This window comes from Antechinus flavipes, chromosome 2 (assembly GCF_016432865.1).
Source record: "Antechinus flavipes isolate AdamAnt ecotype Samford, QLD, Australia chromosome 2, AdamAnt_v2, whole genome shotgun sequence".
Taxonomy (NCBI): domain Eukaryota; kingdom Metazoa; phylum Chordata; class Mammalia; order Dasyuromorphia; family Dasyuridae; genus Antechinus; species Antechinus flavipes.
Genome location: NC_067399.1, coordinates 42,000,125 through 42,018,448, shown reverse-complemented (window position 1 = coordinate 42,018,448; position 18,324 = coordinate 42,000,125). Strand labels below are relative to the sequence as shown.

Here is an 18,324-nt window from a genome sequence, read left to right as displayed (position 1 = left end):
ATCCCTAGGTCTTCCTTCTAACTGTTCCAATATGGAGAGTAAGGAAGAGCCACTCTTGGAACTTCCTGGGCTCACACAACCAGAGACCAGAGAGTCCCCCATCTCCTTCCCTGCCCCCCTTGCCACCCTGTAATTCTCCTCCCCCAACCATGTCACAAACCCTAAAACAGAAAGGCAGCTGCTCTTTTATAGCTCCTGCCGCAGCTGTCTCCCTGCTGGGGTTTTCACACCTGCTGGGGTATTCACACCTGGTGGGTATTCACACCTGGTGGGTATTCACACCTGGTGGGTATTCACACCTGGTGTTATTCCTGCTAAGAGTCCTTAAAGGAGGTGTTGGTGGATTGCTCTGGTTGCTAGGTTGTACCATCCCACTTCCTTTGGGTAATCACTTTGGGTAATCACTGATTCAAAAATGGACTCCGGGAAGCCTTTGGGGGAAAATTGCTTCTTCTCTGAGTCCAGCAAGAATGCTGAAGATCCCAGAAAGGGGCCTGTTTGGTCATTTTGGGAGAGTTACCCCCCGATTTGTGGGTGCAGAGGGGAATTGGAGGCTGTTACTCCCCCAGCTATTAAAGATCAGAGATCCTTACACTATAGTCTTCCTGACTCCAGTATAGCATCTTGCCTCTCGTGGAAGCATGATACATATGAAACTCCTTGCTGAAACGGTGGGTGGATGGATGGGTGGGGGAAGGACTGGATCTGGGTGCCCATCGGCATCTTCTCTGCAGCTTCGGTCTGAGCTCTGTTAACACAGAGCAGTTGTTAAGTGACTTATTCAGTGTCACACAGCTAGTAAGTAAGTGTTAAGTGTCTGAAGCAGAATTTGAACTCTGGTTCTCCTGACTCTAGGGCCAGTGCTCCCCTGTGTCATCCAGCTGCCCCAGGGTCACAGTTTTTATGTGTCAGAGACAGGATTTGAACCCTGGACTTCCTGGCCCCAAGGCCAGCTCTCTATCCGCAGTACCACTCTTGGGTACAGATTGTAACAACCTTGTCTTCCTTTTGAGAGCCCCTATCTCCCCTTAGCCTTTCCCCACTATCCCAATTGTGCCATAGCCCGGCACATCCTTTCCAGTAATAGTTTTTCTCTTCTCTTGCCAACGCCTGGTCCTTGTGGGGACGTTCCACTACTCCTTGCTGCCCATTGCTATTTGGACCCTCTCCCTGGGTTGCTGTTGCCCACCAGCCTCTCCTCCTTTGAGGTTTAGGCTGCCCATATTTATCACCCCATCATCCACCCACCCAGGTCACTCTCTCTCCTTTCTCAAGATCCACAGGGAGGGTCCCAGACTTCATCTCACCATTTTCCTCTTCAGAACTCTGAAATTTCCTCCTTTGCTCTTAACCTGCCATTTCTCCCAGGTCTCTCTCTTCTTAAAAAGCTATTATTGGCCCTCACAACCACCTTTAACCTTTCCCCCATCTGTGCTTTACCAGCCCATCACCCTTGCCATAACTTCCCTCTGCTACCTTTTCGATCTTGAACCTTTGTCAGCCAAAGGTCAAAGCTACACCTTCCTCTGCTCTCGACTCCCTTGGCTTTTTTGTTCCTATTTTTCATGCTTCCACAAGCCCAACTCTGGAGAGCTCCCATCACCTGTCTCCTCTGCCCCTGCTCACCTGCTGCCGAGGGAGTCACACAGGAGTACTGGCAAGGACCACCGATAATCTATGTTATCTGATGCCCTCTGGGCCCTCACTGGAGCAAAGCAACCAACGCTTTTCCTGCTGCCTCCTTGATTCTCTAACTCACTCCTCCCAACAGCTGTTCCAAGCCTTCTCTCCTCAGGTCGTTCTTTAAGCTGAAAACAAACTCTTGATACTTTATTAACAAAACAGGCCATTAGTCTCAAGCTAGATTTAATGCCCCTTTGACATCATCTTGCATTCATTCTCTCCTCCTTTATTCTAGAATCCAATAGAGAGATAGCCTTTCTCCTCACCACACTTTCTCCAAGCATTCAGCTGTCCCATCTCCTCCCATGTTTTGGCAAATTACCCTCACAATTATTTTTCCTTTCTCCAATTTTGTCACTACTCGAAACTAGATCTTGAGTCATTTATTGATTTTTTCTATCTGCTTCCCAGCAGCCTCCAAACCTGCCTCCATCTTGAAGAAACAAAAACAGACCCCACCCCCTCCCACCTGACTCTGCTATTTCCTCAAGATAAAGCGTTGTATCTTGCCTCCTTTTCTTCCATCAAATTCCTAAAAAAAAGCTGGATTTTCTCATTCCCTCTACTTTTTATCCTCTTGCTTTTCAACCCTTTGCAATCTGGCTTCTAACCTCAACTGAACCAGCTCTCTCCAAGGTACCAGTGGTTTCTTAATGCTGACTTTTATGGCCTTTTGTCAATCTTTATTCTTCCTGACCTCTGCAGCAGTGACCATTTTCTCATGAATAATTCTGTCTTTTCTGGGTTTCTGTAACCTTGCTTTCTCCTGATTCTCTACCTATCAAATGAGATAATTTTAAAGTGCTTAACTTAATGCCTGACATGTAGTAGGTCCCTAGTAAATCTTTCCTTCCTTTCCCCCTCATTTCCTCCCTCCCTTCTTCCCACCCTCCCTCTTTCCCTTAATTTCTTTTCCCTTTCTTCCTTCCTTTCATTTTCCCTTCCTCCTTCCCTTCATTTTCCCTTCCTCCTTTCCTTCTTTTCCCCTTCCTCTTTCCCTTCCTTTTCCCTTCTTCCTTCCTTTCCTTTTCCCTTCCTCTTCCCTTCTTTTTTCTCTTCTTCCCTCCCTTCTTCCTTCCCTTCCTTCCTATCTTTCTTTTCCCCTTCTTTCTTCCTCTCTTTCTTTTTTCCCTCTCGCCCTTCCTTTTTTCTTCTTTCCCTCCCTTTTTTCTACCTTCCTCTCTCCCTTCCTCCCTCCCTCCTCTCCTCCTTTCCTTCCTGCCTTCCTTCCTTCCCTCCTCCTTCCCTTCTTTTTTCCTCCCTCTCTTCCTTTCTTCCTCCCTCTCTTTTTTCCTCCTTCCTTTCCTTTCTTTTTCCTTCCCTCCTTTTTTCTCCCTTCCTTTTCTTCCTTCTTCCGTCCTCCCTCCCTCCCTTCTTCCTTTTCTTTCTTTTCTTCCTCCCTCCCTCCCTGCCTTTCTTCCTTCCCTCCCTTTTTTCTCCCTCTCTCCCTCCTTTCCTTCCTGCGTCCCTTTCTCTTTCTTTTCTTCCTCTGTTCCTCCCTCCCTTCCTCCCTCCTTCCTTTTTTTTTTTTTCCCTAGTTACTCACTTTTGTAACCTTGGAATCATTCCAAACTCCTCACTCTGCTTTACCCCACATATCCACCCAGCTCAGCAGTTGTGACACATCTTGTCATTTCTGTCTCTACAAGATCTTTTACGCCCATCCCCCTTTCTTAATTTCCATGGCCACTGTCTTAGTTGAGGCCCCATCATCTCTCACGTGGATTGTTGCAATAGCCTCCAGATCGATCCTCCACCCTCACCTCCTTCCCCTCTTTAATCTGTCTGCAACAAAATTGACAAAGCAATTTTCTGAAAGCACAGGTTTAACTGGCTCCTTCTGCTTGGTAAACTCTGCCAACTCCTCATTACCTGTAGGATCAAATTCAGATTTCTTGATTGGACATTTAAAGCCCTTCCTCACCTGGCCCCAGCTTAACCTTTCCACGGTTCCTATTATGCTGTCTAAGATTCAATCATTCTTGTCTTTTCGCTATTTCTCACATGTGACCTTCCATCTCCCTTCTCATTTCTTCCTCAAAGAATCCCCTTCCAAACGCAGCGAAACTGTTGTCTTTTGTCAGCTTCTTGGAAGTAAGAATTGTTTCATTTTTCTACCTTGGCACCTAGCCCGATACCTGCATGTATTTCTATCTGCTGTCCATTTAATATATTTACCTGTGATCTATTTCTGGCCACAGTCATAGGAATGTGTTTATTAGTTCCTTAAAGGTACCATTTTCTCCAAACTCCTCTCACAAAATTATTTTCTCTGTTTTTTGCATTTGTTTAGTTTTATAATTATTGTTTCTCTCCAAAAGAATATAAGTAAGTCCCGAAGGAAGAGGTTCTTCCATTTTTGTCTTTGTAGCCGCTGTGCCTAGAGCCGTTGGTGTGTGGTGGTCAAGAGAGAGTTGGCTTCTGAGCCAGGGAAACCGGGTCCATTTCTACCTTTCACACTCACTGGTTGGGTGACCCTAGACCAGTCATGGAGTGGCAAAAATGATGGGAGTTTTTGTATAAAGCAACAATAGCAGAGAAACAACTTTGAAAGACCTAGGAACTCTGACCAGCGGTCAGAGTTTTCAGAGGAGATACAAGGATTTGGATTTTTCCTTTTTTTTTTCCCATTGGGATGGATGGATGGATGGATGGAAGATACCAAATAGATTTTTGTTCATTGAAAACAGGTTAATTGAATTTTCAAAGATTGTATGAGCTACAGAGAAGTTGCTATTTTATATCTGTAAAAGTTAAAATGTTTTGTCCATATCAATGATATTATCCAGCCCGGAATTAAAAAAAAAATCCCCAGTCGCTAGCATGGTGCCCCAGCACGTGGGAGGCACTTGCCTATTTCTCACTTTGTATTTCTTCCTTGTGTCCGCAGAAACACTATTTCCCCATTGATTACAGGATCAGCGTGCCCTACGAAGACGTGCTCAGATTGGCCAACATCAGCAGGCTGGTAAGAAGCTCCCCTTCCCGTGAGCCCATTCACATTGCAGGGAATGCAAGCCCAGCTGTTTGCCCCTCGGCCCTCATCCCCTTGGCTTTCTCTGGGGAGGCTGCAAACTTGGGATGTCTGGTAGTTCTGCTGTTTTAAATAATCCAATCCTCCAGCCTGCCAAGAGTGATGGAGATGTAGGCTATTCAAAGCCTTATATTCTCTAGCCAATCAGGGCAGGACTGTAAGTTCCTACGGGGACTGAGATGACGCCATTTCTGTCATCTCTATATCCTCAGCACCTACCATAATTCCTTGCATGTGATGGGTGCTTAATAAAGGTTTGCTAACTGTACATGCTTTCCCCTACAAAAAAAAAAAAAAAAGCTGGCTGTTTTAATCCACCTTCTCTCAGGAGCTTGGTGTTTATGTCTTTGAGGCAGGTTAAGGAAAGTCTCAGTGAAGTTTGGGGTTGTGTCATTTTCCCATCAGCCCTGGTCCCCTAGGAAGCCATGCTTCTTGAGCACTGGTCTCACTTATCTCCCAAAACTCTAAGGACCTCCTTCTATTAAAAGTAACCCACATTTATCTAGAGCTTTCCAACTTCTTGTCATAAGAACAACCTTGAGACTCAAGTCAATATTTATTAAGCACCTACTGTGCGCCTTGCACTATGCTAAGCACTGGACCTATAAAGAAAGGCTTGGGGGGCTCACCAGTCCGGGGGAGACATCATGCAAATATCTATGTATAAATGAGATCTAGACAGGCTGAAATGGAGAGAATCATCAATGGAAGACTCTAGCATTATGGCGGAGCAGAAAAGGCTCCTTGTAGAAGGTAGGATTTTTGTCTGGGACTTAAAGGGAGATCCAGGAGGTGGAGATGAGGGGGGAAGAGTGTTCCAGGCTTGGAGTCAGCCAGAGGAAATGTACTGAGTCGGGAGATAGAGGGTTTTGTGTGAGGAATGGCCAGGAGCCTGATGCGTCTGGATTGTAGAATATATTGGCAGGGGGCAGGGAGTAAACTCTTAGAATGGTAGGAGGGAAGCAAGAAGGGTTTTGAATGCTGGAGGCTTTTATATTTGATGCTAGAGATAATAGGGAGCCACTGGGGTTTACTGAGTAGGAGTGGAGGTGACCCGGCCAGGTGGGCATTTTTGGAAGATCACTTTGCTAGCTGAGAGGAGAATGTGGAGAGATGAAGGTCAGGAGACCCTCCAGGAGGCTATTGCAGTAGTCTAGGCGTGAGACAGCATGAAGAGTATTGTTTCCAATGTTTACATGATTGCACATGTCCAACCTAAGATAGATGGCTTACTGTCTTAGAGAGATGAGAGAGAAGGGAAGGAGGGAGAAAAAAAATTGAAATTCAAAATCTTATAGAAGTAAATGTTAAAAAGATATCATTTCCATTTTACAGAAAAGTAGAGCTCTGAGCTCTTAAGTGCAGGAGTGCAGTTAAGTGCAAAGCTGTTATCTGAGGTGGGATTCAAATCCAGCATAATTTTCACTTTATCACGATCCTTTGCTGTGGGTCCCAGGGGACCCTAGAGAAAGCTCATCCCTGGAGTGAACTGGAGTCTCCTTTGCAGCAACATCTAGTCTATGTGCAGGATCTCCAAGGATAGGGACTCATAAACTAAGGGGTCATTTAGCTTAAGCTTCAGAATCTCCAGGGTTAGAGACCTACTGGCTAAGGCTTCAGGATCTCCAAGGATAGGGACCCACCAGCTTACCCATGGCAGTTTCTTTGTGCACAAATGTATTTGTTAGGAATATTTTCCTGTATACTGCAACATATCTAACATATATAGGACTGCTTGCCATCTAGGGGAGGGGGTGGAGGGAGGGAGGGGAAAAATCGGAACAGAAATGAGTGCAAGGGATAATGTAGTAAAAAAATTTACCCTGGCATGGATTCTGTCAATATAAAGTTATTATTAAATTAAAAAGAAAAAAGAAAAAGGAATATTTTCCTGAAGTCAAGTTTAAATCTAGTTCCATTTCTATGGGATCTACACCTGTTCCTAGCTCTGCTTTTGGGTGCATAAATCAGCTTCTCTGATTCCCATCTTAACCCAGTTTTTCAAGTATTTGAAGACAAGCTATTAAGTATTTCTTTCCATCCTTTCTTCCTCTGGTTCCTTCAAGTGAAAACCCCTCACTATGCTGGTCGCCTTCTTCTGGATGAGTTGAAATTTGTCAGTGTCCCCCCTAAAAACCTTGGTGCCACAAACTGAATGAGGGTCTCTGGACGTGTTTTCTCCAGGAAAGTCGATGGCAACATTACGCCTCTTATGCTGGAGACTCTTCCTGTAGCCTAAGATTGAAGTTTGCTTAGATCTCTGATTGTTTTTCTCATGAACGTATATCAGCGGCACTTTGATACAAGAATAATGGATGGATTCATATCTGCTGATCACATACTGCTGCCAATTGTACTGTCAACAGGCAGATGCATGAAAAACCAATCTATTATCTTGTTGGAGCGTAAACTCCTTGTGTACAAAAATCATTGAGCCCCGAGCAGCAATTTCAGCAATCTTAGTTTTAGTTACGGGAGCATCATAGGCACTCTGGAATGATATAGAAGTCAGAAGGGGAAGGTAGTGATTTATATGTCAAAGAATAGATAGCAGAAGGAAAAAAATGGTATCAGGCAAAATAATAATCAGTAAACACTGGTGTCATAGCTGGAATTTGCAAATCAACCTTTGACCCTGGAGCTATAATTCAGTGTCTCAGCTTGATTCTGCAGGTTCTAGCTGGTTATGTGTATCTCAGGTAAATAGTAATAAGAAAAATTTTTCTTATCACAGCCCCTCCTGTATCTGTCCAGTTAAATTTTTTTTTTATTATAGCTTTTTTATTTACAAGTTATATGCGTGGGTAATTTTACAGCATTGACAACTGCCAAACTTTTTGTTCCAATTTTTCCTCTCCTTCCCCCCACCCCTTCCCATAGGTAGGATGACCAGTACGTGTTAAATATATTAAAGTATACATTAAATACACTATAAGTATACATGTCCAAACTGTTATTTTGCTGTACAAAAAGAATCAGACTCTGAAATATTGTACAATTAGCCTGTGAAGGAAATTTAAAAAAAATATGCAGGCAGGCAAAAATATAAGGAATGGGAATTCAATGTAATGGTTCTTAGTCATCTCCCAGAGTTCTTTCACTGGGTGTAGCTGGTTCAGTTCATTACTGCACCATTGGAACTGATTTGGTTCATCTCATTGCTGGAGATGGCCAGGTCCATCAGAATCAATCATCATATAGTATTGTTGTTGAAGTATATAATGATCTCCTGGTCCTGCTCATTTCACTCAGCATGAGTTCGTGTAAGTCTCTCTAGGCTTCTCTGTATTCATCCTGCTGGTCATTTCTTACGGGACAATAATATTCCATAACATTCATATACCACAATTTACCCAACCATTCTCCAATTGATGGGCATCCATTCAGTTTCCAGTTTCTGGCCACTACAAAGAGACCTGACACAAACATTCTTTGTGCAGTTAAATTTTAAACCCAATTGTTAGACTTTAGACTTCTCCCCATTACATTTCTTCTCTTTAGATCTGGCCCATCTTTGGAAAGATCTTTTTGAATCCTGACTTTGCCAGTCATTGTTAGTGACATTTCCCAGCTTTGGGTGATGAACTAATTTAATAACTGTGATGTTGTTTTCTTCGACCATAATGTTGAACAGCAAAGGGACAAGGACAGATTCAAGAGCATCTTCTTGTTTGCCATTGACCTGGTAATCACCGTTCTCTGCATCTGGTGATGCATCCGGTTCTGATTTCATCAAACCATGAGCTGACTTATATTTTGTCCCCAAAGATATCAGGATAGGTTCAGTCATGTGCCTTGCCGCAGTCTCAGTATCTCCGTGTAAGTTTCTCTAGTCCAGTTGTTGCTTCTTGACGATGGCCCTGCAAGAGGAGCTCTCTCAGCTGCTCCCTACCTTGAAAGGTGGCTCCTAGACTCTTATGGAAAGTGAGTTTATCAGGCCCTCCTCACTTTGTAAGGGGAAGGGATATTCTTATGAATCAGACTTGATTCAACACTTGTCCAAGTGTGGATTACTTGTAGTTAGGCTGGAGTTTTGGAATGGAGGGACGATGGACTTTGGGTCTTGTAAAATATGTGCGCTTTTTTGTATTAAAACCGGAATTGTGGAAATTCATATCACTCTGTGGAAATCAGACAAGGAAGGGAATGATGGTACTTTAAGTACATTGGGATTTCTTCTAGGTTTTTTCCCTAATCTACTTCAAAAAATATTCCATTACCAACTTCCACGTCCAGGCACATGCTTCGGGAGCATGAATTTGTGAAAGTCCCAGAAAATGATAAAGAAAAAAATCCTATCCGAGTGGAAAGGTGTGACAGTGACACTTGGAATTTTGTGGCTGCTTCCTGTATGTGTACCTGGGAGGGAGGGTTCAGGGTGGGTGGTGCAGACTGTGGTCCCAGGAAGGCTCGTCAGTGTTAGTGAAATAAGGTTTAAGGTGGATGCAGGAGTAGTGCCAGGCTGGAAGCAATGCTGAAAAGGACTAATAATCACACTGCCTCCCATGGGGGCATCTTCTTGTTAAATGTTCTTCCTGGGTTCAGTAGTAATCTAATGAATAAATTGTGCACCTCCTCAGAAAATGCTCCCCAACTCGCTAACTTTTCCCCCTTCCTCCTCACCCTGCAAATTATAATCATGTAATTTAGGGGCTGCAGCGAATAACTCAGACAGACCAGCCAGATACTGAAACCATGCAAAGCAAACTGCAGTAACGCGGCAGCCTGTGCTGGTTTGTTTCACTTTCCTCCTTGCCTTCCTTGTCCCTATCTTTTTTCTCTCCATTGGCTGGAGGAGGGGCCTGGCACATGTTAAGTGTTTAATAAGTGCTTGTTGATTGATTGGAGGGCCATGATGTAAGCCAATTATATTTGTGGTAACGATGATGACACTAATAACTCATGTTTCCATAATCCTCGTAAGTCTGTCAGGCTTTTTAATGGCTTTCCCTTGGTTCATTGCAGCAACAGGCGGAGGTGAGTCAGCCAAATCTGCGGTACCTGTGGGCCTCGGTGAACTGTAACATTATGGAAATCGTCCAGAACGTCTTACTGAAAGATCACCCGTCGTGGACCTATATTCAGGAGATATATGAGCTTCTGCTCTACGTCCGGGAAATCACAATGGTAAAGCACTCCCTACTGGTCTCTCCTCCTCTCCCTTTTGCTAGATGGTCGAGGAGAAGGGGTCAGCACTGACCCCAGCTGACCTAGGACACAGGAAACAGTGGATTGGGACTCTACGGCAGGAAGTGGGGAGGGAGGGAGTCAGGTGGGGGCAATGGGCATTGGAGGTCTTTCTCTATACAAACAGAAGAAGGAGAAAGGAAATTAATAGGAAGAATAAGGGTAAGGGTGGGAAATGGGCCCTGTGGGATTCAGAGAGGAACCCTTGGTCTAGGCGAGGTCTAAGGAGGCAGCAGGAAGAACTTTGGATCAGCTACCAAAAGCCTACGTTTGCCTTCTGCCTCCATCACTGATTAGATGTAGGATCTTCAAAAGTCTCTTAACCTTCCTGAGGCTGCAGAATAGGGTGGGAGCCTAGCTCAGAGTTGTTATAAGGACAGAATGATATAAAATATGTGAAAGTGCTTTGAATAAATATGGTTTAGGGTCAGCTGGGTGTGAGCAGTGCATAGAGCACCAGCCCTGGAGTCAGGAGGACTTGAATTTAAATCTAGCCTGAGATACCTGACAGGTACTATCTGTGTGACCCTGAACAAGTCACTTAACCCAATTGCCTCACCAAAAAAAAAAAGAAAAGAAAAAAAGAAAGAAAAAAAATAGCTTCTTAAGGAAATGTAAATGTTATTATAAAATGTAAATAAAATGTAAGTATAAATGTTGTTCTCTGTTCTAGAATGTATTTCCAAGTCCCATCATCTCTTCACTCCCTTTCTCAATGCACACATCTCTCATGTATCATCTTTCCTACTATCTTTTCCACTTGAATGTGTTTTTTTAGCACCCAGCACAGAGCTGGGCACACAGGAAGCTTGCTGACTTGACAACCGTCCTTGTTATATTGAGCCACTTGCCATTTAGGAGATCCAGTGGCCTTTTTTGGTGTCTTTTCTGTCCCTTCCACAGGACATAGTCAGCTGGGAACTAAAAAGCCATGGCTTGGAAACTCAAGAAACTTAATGACTTTTTTTTTAGTCAGTATCTGGGCATGAGAAGGTTTTAGAAAATTAAATAGGAAAATAGTTAAATAGGAAGAGCAAACAAGTATATGAGAGAGTCATGAGTCCAGGGAGAAAAAAGAAATAGGTTTATGCAGAGTTAGCTAGCTGCTCTGGTGCCTGGAGTATTGGGAGTCTCATGGCCCAGCTCTCACTTGCTATATGGCAGACAGAGTTCCATTTTCCTGGCAAATACAGTTACTGGAATTTCTCTTCAGTTTAACATTTTGGTTACATAAGAGAAAAAGGAATAGAACCAGCCCGAGGTAGGTACTAGTGGAAACTTTCCTTCTGCTTCATGAAGATCTCAGAAGCTGGGGTAGCCCCATTCATTGCCTTCTTTGCATCTGATGCTCTGTCTGGTTTGCTTTGGGCTGTATAAAGCCAATCAGCCCTTGAAGCCATCCTCTCCCGGCATCCCCGCTGCTTCTAGACTCCAAAGATCCAGTCCCCCCAAGCTCTAGACCAGGGTAGAGCTGCTTCTGAACCTCCAACGCAGGCTGAAATTTAGCTCTTTCAGGACCTTCCAAATCTTTGGATTTGGAGACTTTAACATAGGTCAGGTCACCCCGACAGTGGCTCATTCTTGTTTTGCTCCTTTGTTCTCCTGAAGAAAGGTAACACTCCCTCCCAGCTTTTGGTGGTGGCTCTCAGAAGCTGGTTAAAAAGCTCTCAGATTGGGAAGCCAGTTTGAGAAAGGCTTTAGGGGAAGGAATCCTGCTTTTCTCTCCTTGGCATCACAGTTTGGCACAGATGTGGCAGGCTTGGATGGCCTTGTCCTCTTACTAAGAGCTGGGAGTATATTTTTCCTATCAATAGTTTCCATATCCCTAGGGAGGGAGCTCTTCCTAGAATTCATTGCTCACTTAAAGCAGTCGTCTCTTTCTTTAACACACACACCCCTACAGAAAAAAAAAAAGTGTTTTTGTTGACTTTTTTGAACACTGTTGACACTTTTCGGTAACTTTTATCTTTAACCCCTTAGTGGTAACAAAGAATTATAGTTAAGGAAAACAAATGGCCACATTGGCCATGTCTGATGATAAATGCTTCATTCTGAACGTGTAATCTTCCACCATTTTTCTGACTGCTTCATAGTCTTTGGAAGTCACAAGTAATCTTATCATTGAGTGGAGTAGAGCAATTGGTAACCACTCCACCTAGATTGCCTCTTGTGCTCTGATTGTTGCATGTCCATCTCGTTTCTCCAAATAATCTTGAGAGCCGAGACTAAATCTTATGCCTTTCTTGTTTTATTCCTCACCTAAATTCACCAAGTCTGTTTCCTCATATGTCAAATGAAGAGATTGGACTTCAATGGCTGCTGAGAATGGCTGCTGAGATTTCTTCTAGATCTTGAGCTGAGTCCTTGTTATTGTGTGTCCTTCCTTCTCCAAGAGGACCGTGGCATCAGGGAAGTGCTGCTAAGAAATGCAAATGAATTGGATTTAAGTGAGGGAGGGCTGTTCAAGGTCACCTGCCTCACTTTCTCCTCAGTAGTCATCTGAGTCCAGTGGCAAAATCCTAAGGAAGCCAGGAAGTAGGAAACCCTCACCCCCATTAATCACAGAATTTAAAGCAGAAAGGATCTAATAAATCACCTTTTTAGGCCTTTTGTTTTATATTTGAGTAAACTGAGGTTGAGAAAGGAGAAGTTTTTTGCCCAATGTTTCACAGTTTAACAGAATGCCTGGTAGAAAACCTTTGTGTTCCTGGAAATCCCGTGCTTTCACCACCATGGTAGGAATTCTCAACTGTCTTTTGTACAGGGCAGTCTGGTGACATCTATAGATCCCTTTCTCAGAATATTGCTTGTTAAGTGCGCAAAATAAAATACGTAGAATCACAAAGTAAACCAAATGATTTCCAAATTAAAAAACAAGCTAATGGATTCCAGGTAAGAACGCTGTCTTTCTGTATGTCTCCTGCCTCCTGGCATCTGGCCTCGTCCACTGGAACATTCCCAATGGTGGGAGGAGAGACTTCTCGTTTCTGCCGTCATGAGACAGCCCCGTTCCATAGTCTGATTTTAGCTCATTATAAGAAAGAACAGTCTATCTCCTGTTGGCCTCGGTTTTGCTCTTTAGAGAGAAACAGAATGACTTTCATCTCTCCAAGCTTAGATGGTGACATTAAGAGAGGATTAGTGCCCAGGAGGAGAGAGGCAACAATCCTGCTGTACTCTGCCCTGGTCCAAGCACATCTGTTAGTCAGGAAGCATTTAAATACCTACCGTGTGCCAGCCATCTGAAGTATTGAGTTTATTTCTAGGAAGGACGCCGGTAGGGTCCAGAGGTGGGCTACACCACGCTAGAAAAAGGATCATGCTGTATAATAAGACTGATTGGGGATATTTTTTCCCCTGGAGAATAGAAGAAGAAATATTTTGTCTCCAAAATAAGCTTTTTCAAAGGCTGCCACATGAAAGGGCATCAGATTTGCTCTTGGCCCCAGAGGATAGTATTAGAAATAGTAGGTAGCGGTTTCAAAGGAAAATTTAGGCTAGATATAAGGGAAAAACTGACTAACCATTACAACTCTCCCAGAGTGGAATATTCCACTTTGGAAGGCAGTGGGTTTTCTGTCACCTGAGACCTTTAAGCAGGGAGTGGATAACTGGATGTTGGGTTTGCTGTATCAAGAAGTTCATTGCTTCCTGATTCTCTGCCATTTTGGTTCTGCTTCCTTTTTAGCTTATTATAGGGCAGGGTTCAGACTAGAAGGTCCCTGCCATCTCCTGCTGCCTAGAGCTTCTATGTTTTTTTTTTTTTTTTTTTGGCTGAGGCAATTGGGGTTAAGTGACTTGCTCAGGGTCACATAGCTAGGAAGTATTAAATATCTGAGGCCGGATTTGAATTCAGGTCCTCCTGACTTCAGGGCCAGTGCTCTTTCCATTGTACCATCTAGCTGCATTTATGCTTCGTCTTGGGCCCTCTAAGTATTAGAAGATCATGTTCCTTAGGGCAGATGCTCTGGTCTTTAGGTTAAATATCTTTCCCTTCTGTTGCCTGATGATTTCCAGTCCTGTCACCCCCTGCCTGCTCTCCTCTAGCTGTTCTTAAGTGTGGCTTTTGGGTATGGTCAGCACCAAGGACCACGGCTCTCCGTGGGGCTCCCATCTCACAGAGAAGTTCTGATGGTTCATTGTGTTCATCTTCTAGGACCTTCAGGTGGACCCAAAGGTGGAGACAATCCTGACTCTCGCGAACTCAGGCAGGGACCGAAAGCTGGTGAAGCCGAAGGCACTTCTTGACAATTGCTACAAAGTTATGGACCTCCTCTACTGCTTGTGCTGTAAGGATGACAGGGGAGATGGGAGGAGTGGGAGGGAGGAGGAAGAGGGGTCTCTTCAAGGTTTTGAGGGTACCCTCCGGACTTGGGTTGAGGGTCCATTTAGTGTTGGCCCATGCCCTGCCTGCCCTACCCCACATGTGATATGTGTGATGTGCTTCTTTACCTTGAACTGGGAAACCAGAGATATTAGGAAGGGATTTCACTTGGGGTTAGACTTGGGCTATTTTTGCCCCCCGAGGACCCAGTGAGGAGCAGTGGGGGGAAAGCTTCAGCAACACAATGTCTGTTAAGCCTTTGCTAACATTATATACATCCCGTGTATCATCTCATCATCATCATCATCATTAACGAGGATTCCTCTAGGTATGTTTAGCCACTCTTCCAGCTTTTAAAGTTCTGTGACTCTCATGGACGTCTCGAGAGGCAGTACCCTCCCGGGGGAGATGCACAGCATTTCGAACTGATTCTTTTTGCAGACTTAGCCAGGAAGAGTGGCTCTCCTCAGAAGGTAGATGCGGAGGAGTGGAGGTCACTGAGCTGATGCTCCCCATTATTCTATTATTGGGCAGCAGGGCCCACACACAGTGACAGAAACTAAACCAAGGCCCTCATTTCTGTCTCCTCTCACAGGTAAGGAGAGCAACATTCGGAATTGGGAAGACTGCGTGGTCCCGCAAGCTCAGCCTCACAGCCGGCCCCCACCTCCACAGTGTTCAGGCCCCGCCACTCTGCTCTACCATTCTACGAAAGCCCAAACAGCCCTGGTGGGGGAGAGAGAGCTGAGACCCCTCCGGGTGGAGGCTGACCCTTCAGGGAAGGCAAAGCTGGGGGAAGAGCGCTTTATACCCTGAGCAAGCCCTTCGACCCTTGACTCTGCTCTGGAGCCCAGTGGGGCTGCTTGGGCCCAGCCTCTCAAGCGTCTCAGGTCTGCGATTCTCCCCTCGGCATTTGGGAGGGAGGCCCTTGGAGACCCCTCTGCCCCCATTCCCATCTGGGGAGGAGTCTCGTGTGGAGCAGCTCAGAGAAGACCCTCTTCCTTTGGAGGAAATCTTGTGCTGAAGAAGAGCTCAGCCGGCTTCCCCCTCAATTCTCCCCACAGTCTTGTCTCTCTCTTTTTCCTTTTGCCTCAGAAGCCCTTAGTGACTGGAGCTCCCGTGGGTTCGGGCGGGCAGGGCAGAGGCCTTTCCCATTTGTCTGCTTTAGCCCTTGTCCCCATGGTTGGAAGTTGATCCCAGGCCCCTGCCAGTGCAGAATAAAGAGATGAGGGGCTCCTCGTACCAGGAGAGCCAAGTCAGACCCCAGCGGAAGGGGGCAGCTTCCTCCAGGAATGACTGTATAGTCAGTGGGAATAAAGCTGGGGTGGCTGATGAGGGAGCAGCCTGAGCTTCAGATTAGGTCCCCTGAGAGACAGCTGTCCCTGCCATTTGCCTCCATTCCGAGAAAAGAAGAGGTCAAAAGAGGGAAGGGAATGGCGTAAAAGTGCTTTGAGCTCCTCAGAGCCAAGGAACACTGGGGAAATCTGGGGCTCTTGCAGAGCCGGAAGGGGAGAAGAGCCAGCCTTCTGCAGTGATCCACTAGCAAGTTCTGTTGATCTTGTGGCCGGGGGCTATTCTGGGAGAGCCGGGAGGTACCTGGGAAGGGGAAGAACCAGTGCTGGAGGATGCCCCCGTGCAGCTCAGAGGATGTCTTCCAGAGAAGGAAAACCACATTCTATAGAGTGAAGGGAGCACTAGGGTTCCAAAGAAGCTTGTTGGGCCTTTGATGCAGGCCCGTCTAAAGCCCTTTGGCCTGGGTTGAAGGGTAGAAGGAATGGAGAAGTGCTGGGGGCCCCACCCTTTTTTAGAGTCCCATCCCCTGAAGACCTTTCCCAGGAGGCCCCGGGAATAGCAGCTTATTAGCTTCTGGAGCTGCTGCTCCCCTTGGCCACCAGGATCCGTTAGGATTCTGGGGGAGGGTGCATTTCGGGGGGGGGGGAGTGGGCAATGGAGCGAGGGGCTGCATTCATTGGAGACAACAGCTGGGGACTGGGAAGGAGGAACGGGGTGTATTAAAATGCTGTGTCTTGCCATGCTGATTCTTTTCCATTTCTTTAATTTTTTTTCTATTAAATACTTGTTTTTCATTTGATTTGATTTGTGACTTTGTGTTTACCCCAATGGGGCAGCTGAGCAGGGGTGGACGGCTGTCCCCCAGGGCCTTTCTGGCCGGCCAGCTTCTGCCAGACTGAGCTGCCAGGCCCGACGGGAGCACTTTTATAGTACGGAAGCTTGGAGCTGGAAGGGTCATCCAGTATAAACTCCTTTATTTTGCAAATAGGGCATTTGAGGCATTTAAAGTATTTCTCCAGGGCCACAGAGGTTGTGAAAGGACAGCTGGGACTTGAATCCAGGTCCTTTGATGCACGACGCAGATTCTTTACTCCATGGTACCAAGTTTCCCCTACTTAGCCAAGGTCTGCCTCAAGCTCTTCCCAATGTCTTCCATCTTCTCCTGCCCTAACTTTCTTTTTTGGCATAAATAGCATGGGGAGATGCTTACAGTAGGTAAAGGCTAACTCAGGAGGGCCAAGGCGCCTTCCTGGAGACTAAACTCTGCCCTCCATTGGAGGAGGGGGATGGACATCGTCCAGTCATTTCCAAGTGCCCGGGGTTTGGGTTTGCTCTGATGGTGTGGGAGTTAGACTCTTAGTTTCCCCTTTGAAGTCCATCCATTTGTCTGGATGTTCATATTTAAGAGTGGAAAGCCTGATCCACTTTCCCTCAGAGACGAACCCTCTCCCACCTCCCAAGAGCTCCAGAAAACTCCTGTAGAGGAGAGAGAAGACTCCCAAGCAAAGGAGGAAAGGAACAAGCATTTCCTAAGTCTGTGTGGCTGTGTGCCAGGTACTGTGCCAAGTGTGTGGCAAATATTAAAACCCTTCCCTCCCCAAATCTCCCCCCACTCTCAGCTGAGAACTGAGGCCATTTGCCATGAGCTTCCCCTTCCTCATCCCCCAACCTCATACGCCTTTTGCTGCTCCAACCCCCACTCCCAGCTCACATGAGGGAAGTGGACTTCGTCCTATATGTCCTATCACTCCATCCCATCTCCAACAGGTCACCCCCTCGGTCATCCCCACTCTTCCACTTATTTTCAGCCTCTTCCTCTCTCCTGCCCACAAACTCCTCCATCTTGAGGAAACCCTCACCCGATCCTTCCAGCCCTGCCAATGTTGGGACTATCTTTCTGTAGCTAAACTCAAAGAGGCCATCTACAGAGGTCTTCCACTTCCTCTCCTCAGTGAGCCCCTTGCAGTCCAGCTTCCAACCTTATTCCCCCAGGGCTCTTCTCTCCAAAATCACCCATGGTCTCCTAGCCACCAAATCCATATCCTCCTGGACTTCTCTTTGGCCTCTGGCTCTGGAAATCTCGCCTCCTCGGTGCTCTTTTCTCTCCAGGTTTTCCTCTCTGATCTCTCCTCTATCTCCTTTGCTGGATCCTCTCGGGATCACTCTTAGGACCCCTTTCTGTTCTCCCTCTCTACTTCTTTACATGATGATCTCATCCATTCCCGCTTAATTGCCATCTATGCTGTTGATTCTCTGATCTACCTATGTTGCCCCAACCTCAGCTGACTTTCAGTCTTACATTTGTCACTGCCTTTGTGTAGGTTCCATGAACCGCCAAGAAAAAAAGTATGTTCCTTTCAGTCTCCATTCCATTTTCTCCAAAGATCTATCACACCTAACTTTTCTAAAATTCTATTTACCTCCTTAACTTCTTTCTCCTTTATTTTGTGGTTTGATTTATCTAGTTCTGAGAGAGTAAGGTTGAAATCCTTCACTAGCATAGTTTTGCTGTCTATTTCTTCTTGAAGCTCTCTTAACTTCATTCTCCCTGCTTTTTAGGCACCCCAAAATGGACATTCAGTAGTTGTCTTACACTCGGTGTGTCTATAACAGCTCATCTTTCCCCTTAAATCTTCTAATTTCCCTATTCCTTTTGAAGGCATCCTCCTAGTCCCTCGGAGACATCCTGGACTCCACCGTATCTCCACCATATCCCCCGTATCCAATCTGCTGCAAAGGTCTGTCAATTCTACCTCTGCATCTTCTCTCAAATATTTCCCTTCTTTCCTGTAATGCAGGCTTT

The 18,324-nt window shown here is 45.6% G+C and overlaps 1 protein-coding gene across 7 annotated transcripts in view; it reads left to right on the top strand.

Moving 5' to 3' along the window:
• IL34 (interleukin 34) overlaps positions 1-16,320 on the top strand; it is a 62,821-nt gene extending 46,501 nt beyond the window's left edge. For all 7 annotated transcript variants that reach the window (XM_051974617.1, XM_051974615.1, XM_051974619.1 and 4 more), the window contains 4 exons: positions 4,574-4,651; positions 9,683-9,844; positions 14,061-14,193; positions 14,824-16,320. In XM_051974617.1, the coding sequence (XP_051830577.1) occupies positions 4,574-4,651; positions 9,683-9,844; positions 14,061-14,193; positions 14,824-15,044 (594 nt within the window). In that variant the 3' untranslated portion in view covers positions 15,045-16,320. The remainder of the gene's footprint in view (positions 1-4,573; positions 4,652-9,682; positions 9,845-14,060; positions 14,194-14,823) is intronic.
• The last annotated feature ends 2,004 nt before the right edge of the window (positions 16,321-18,324 follow it).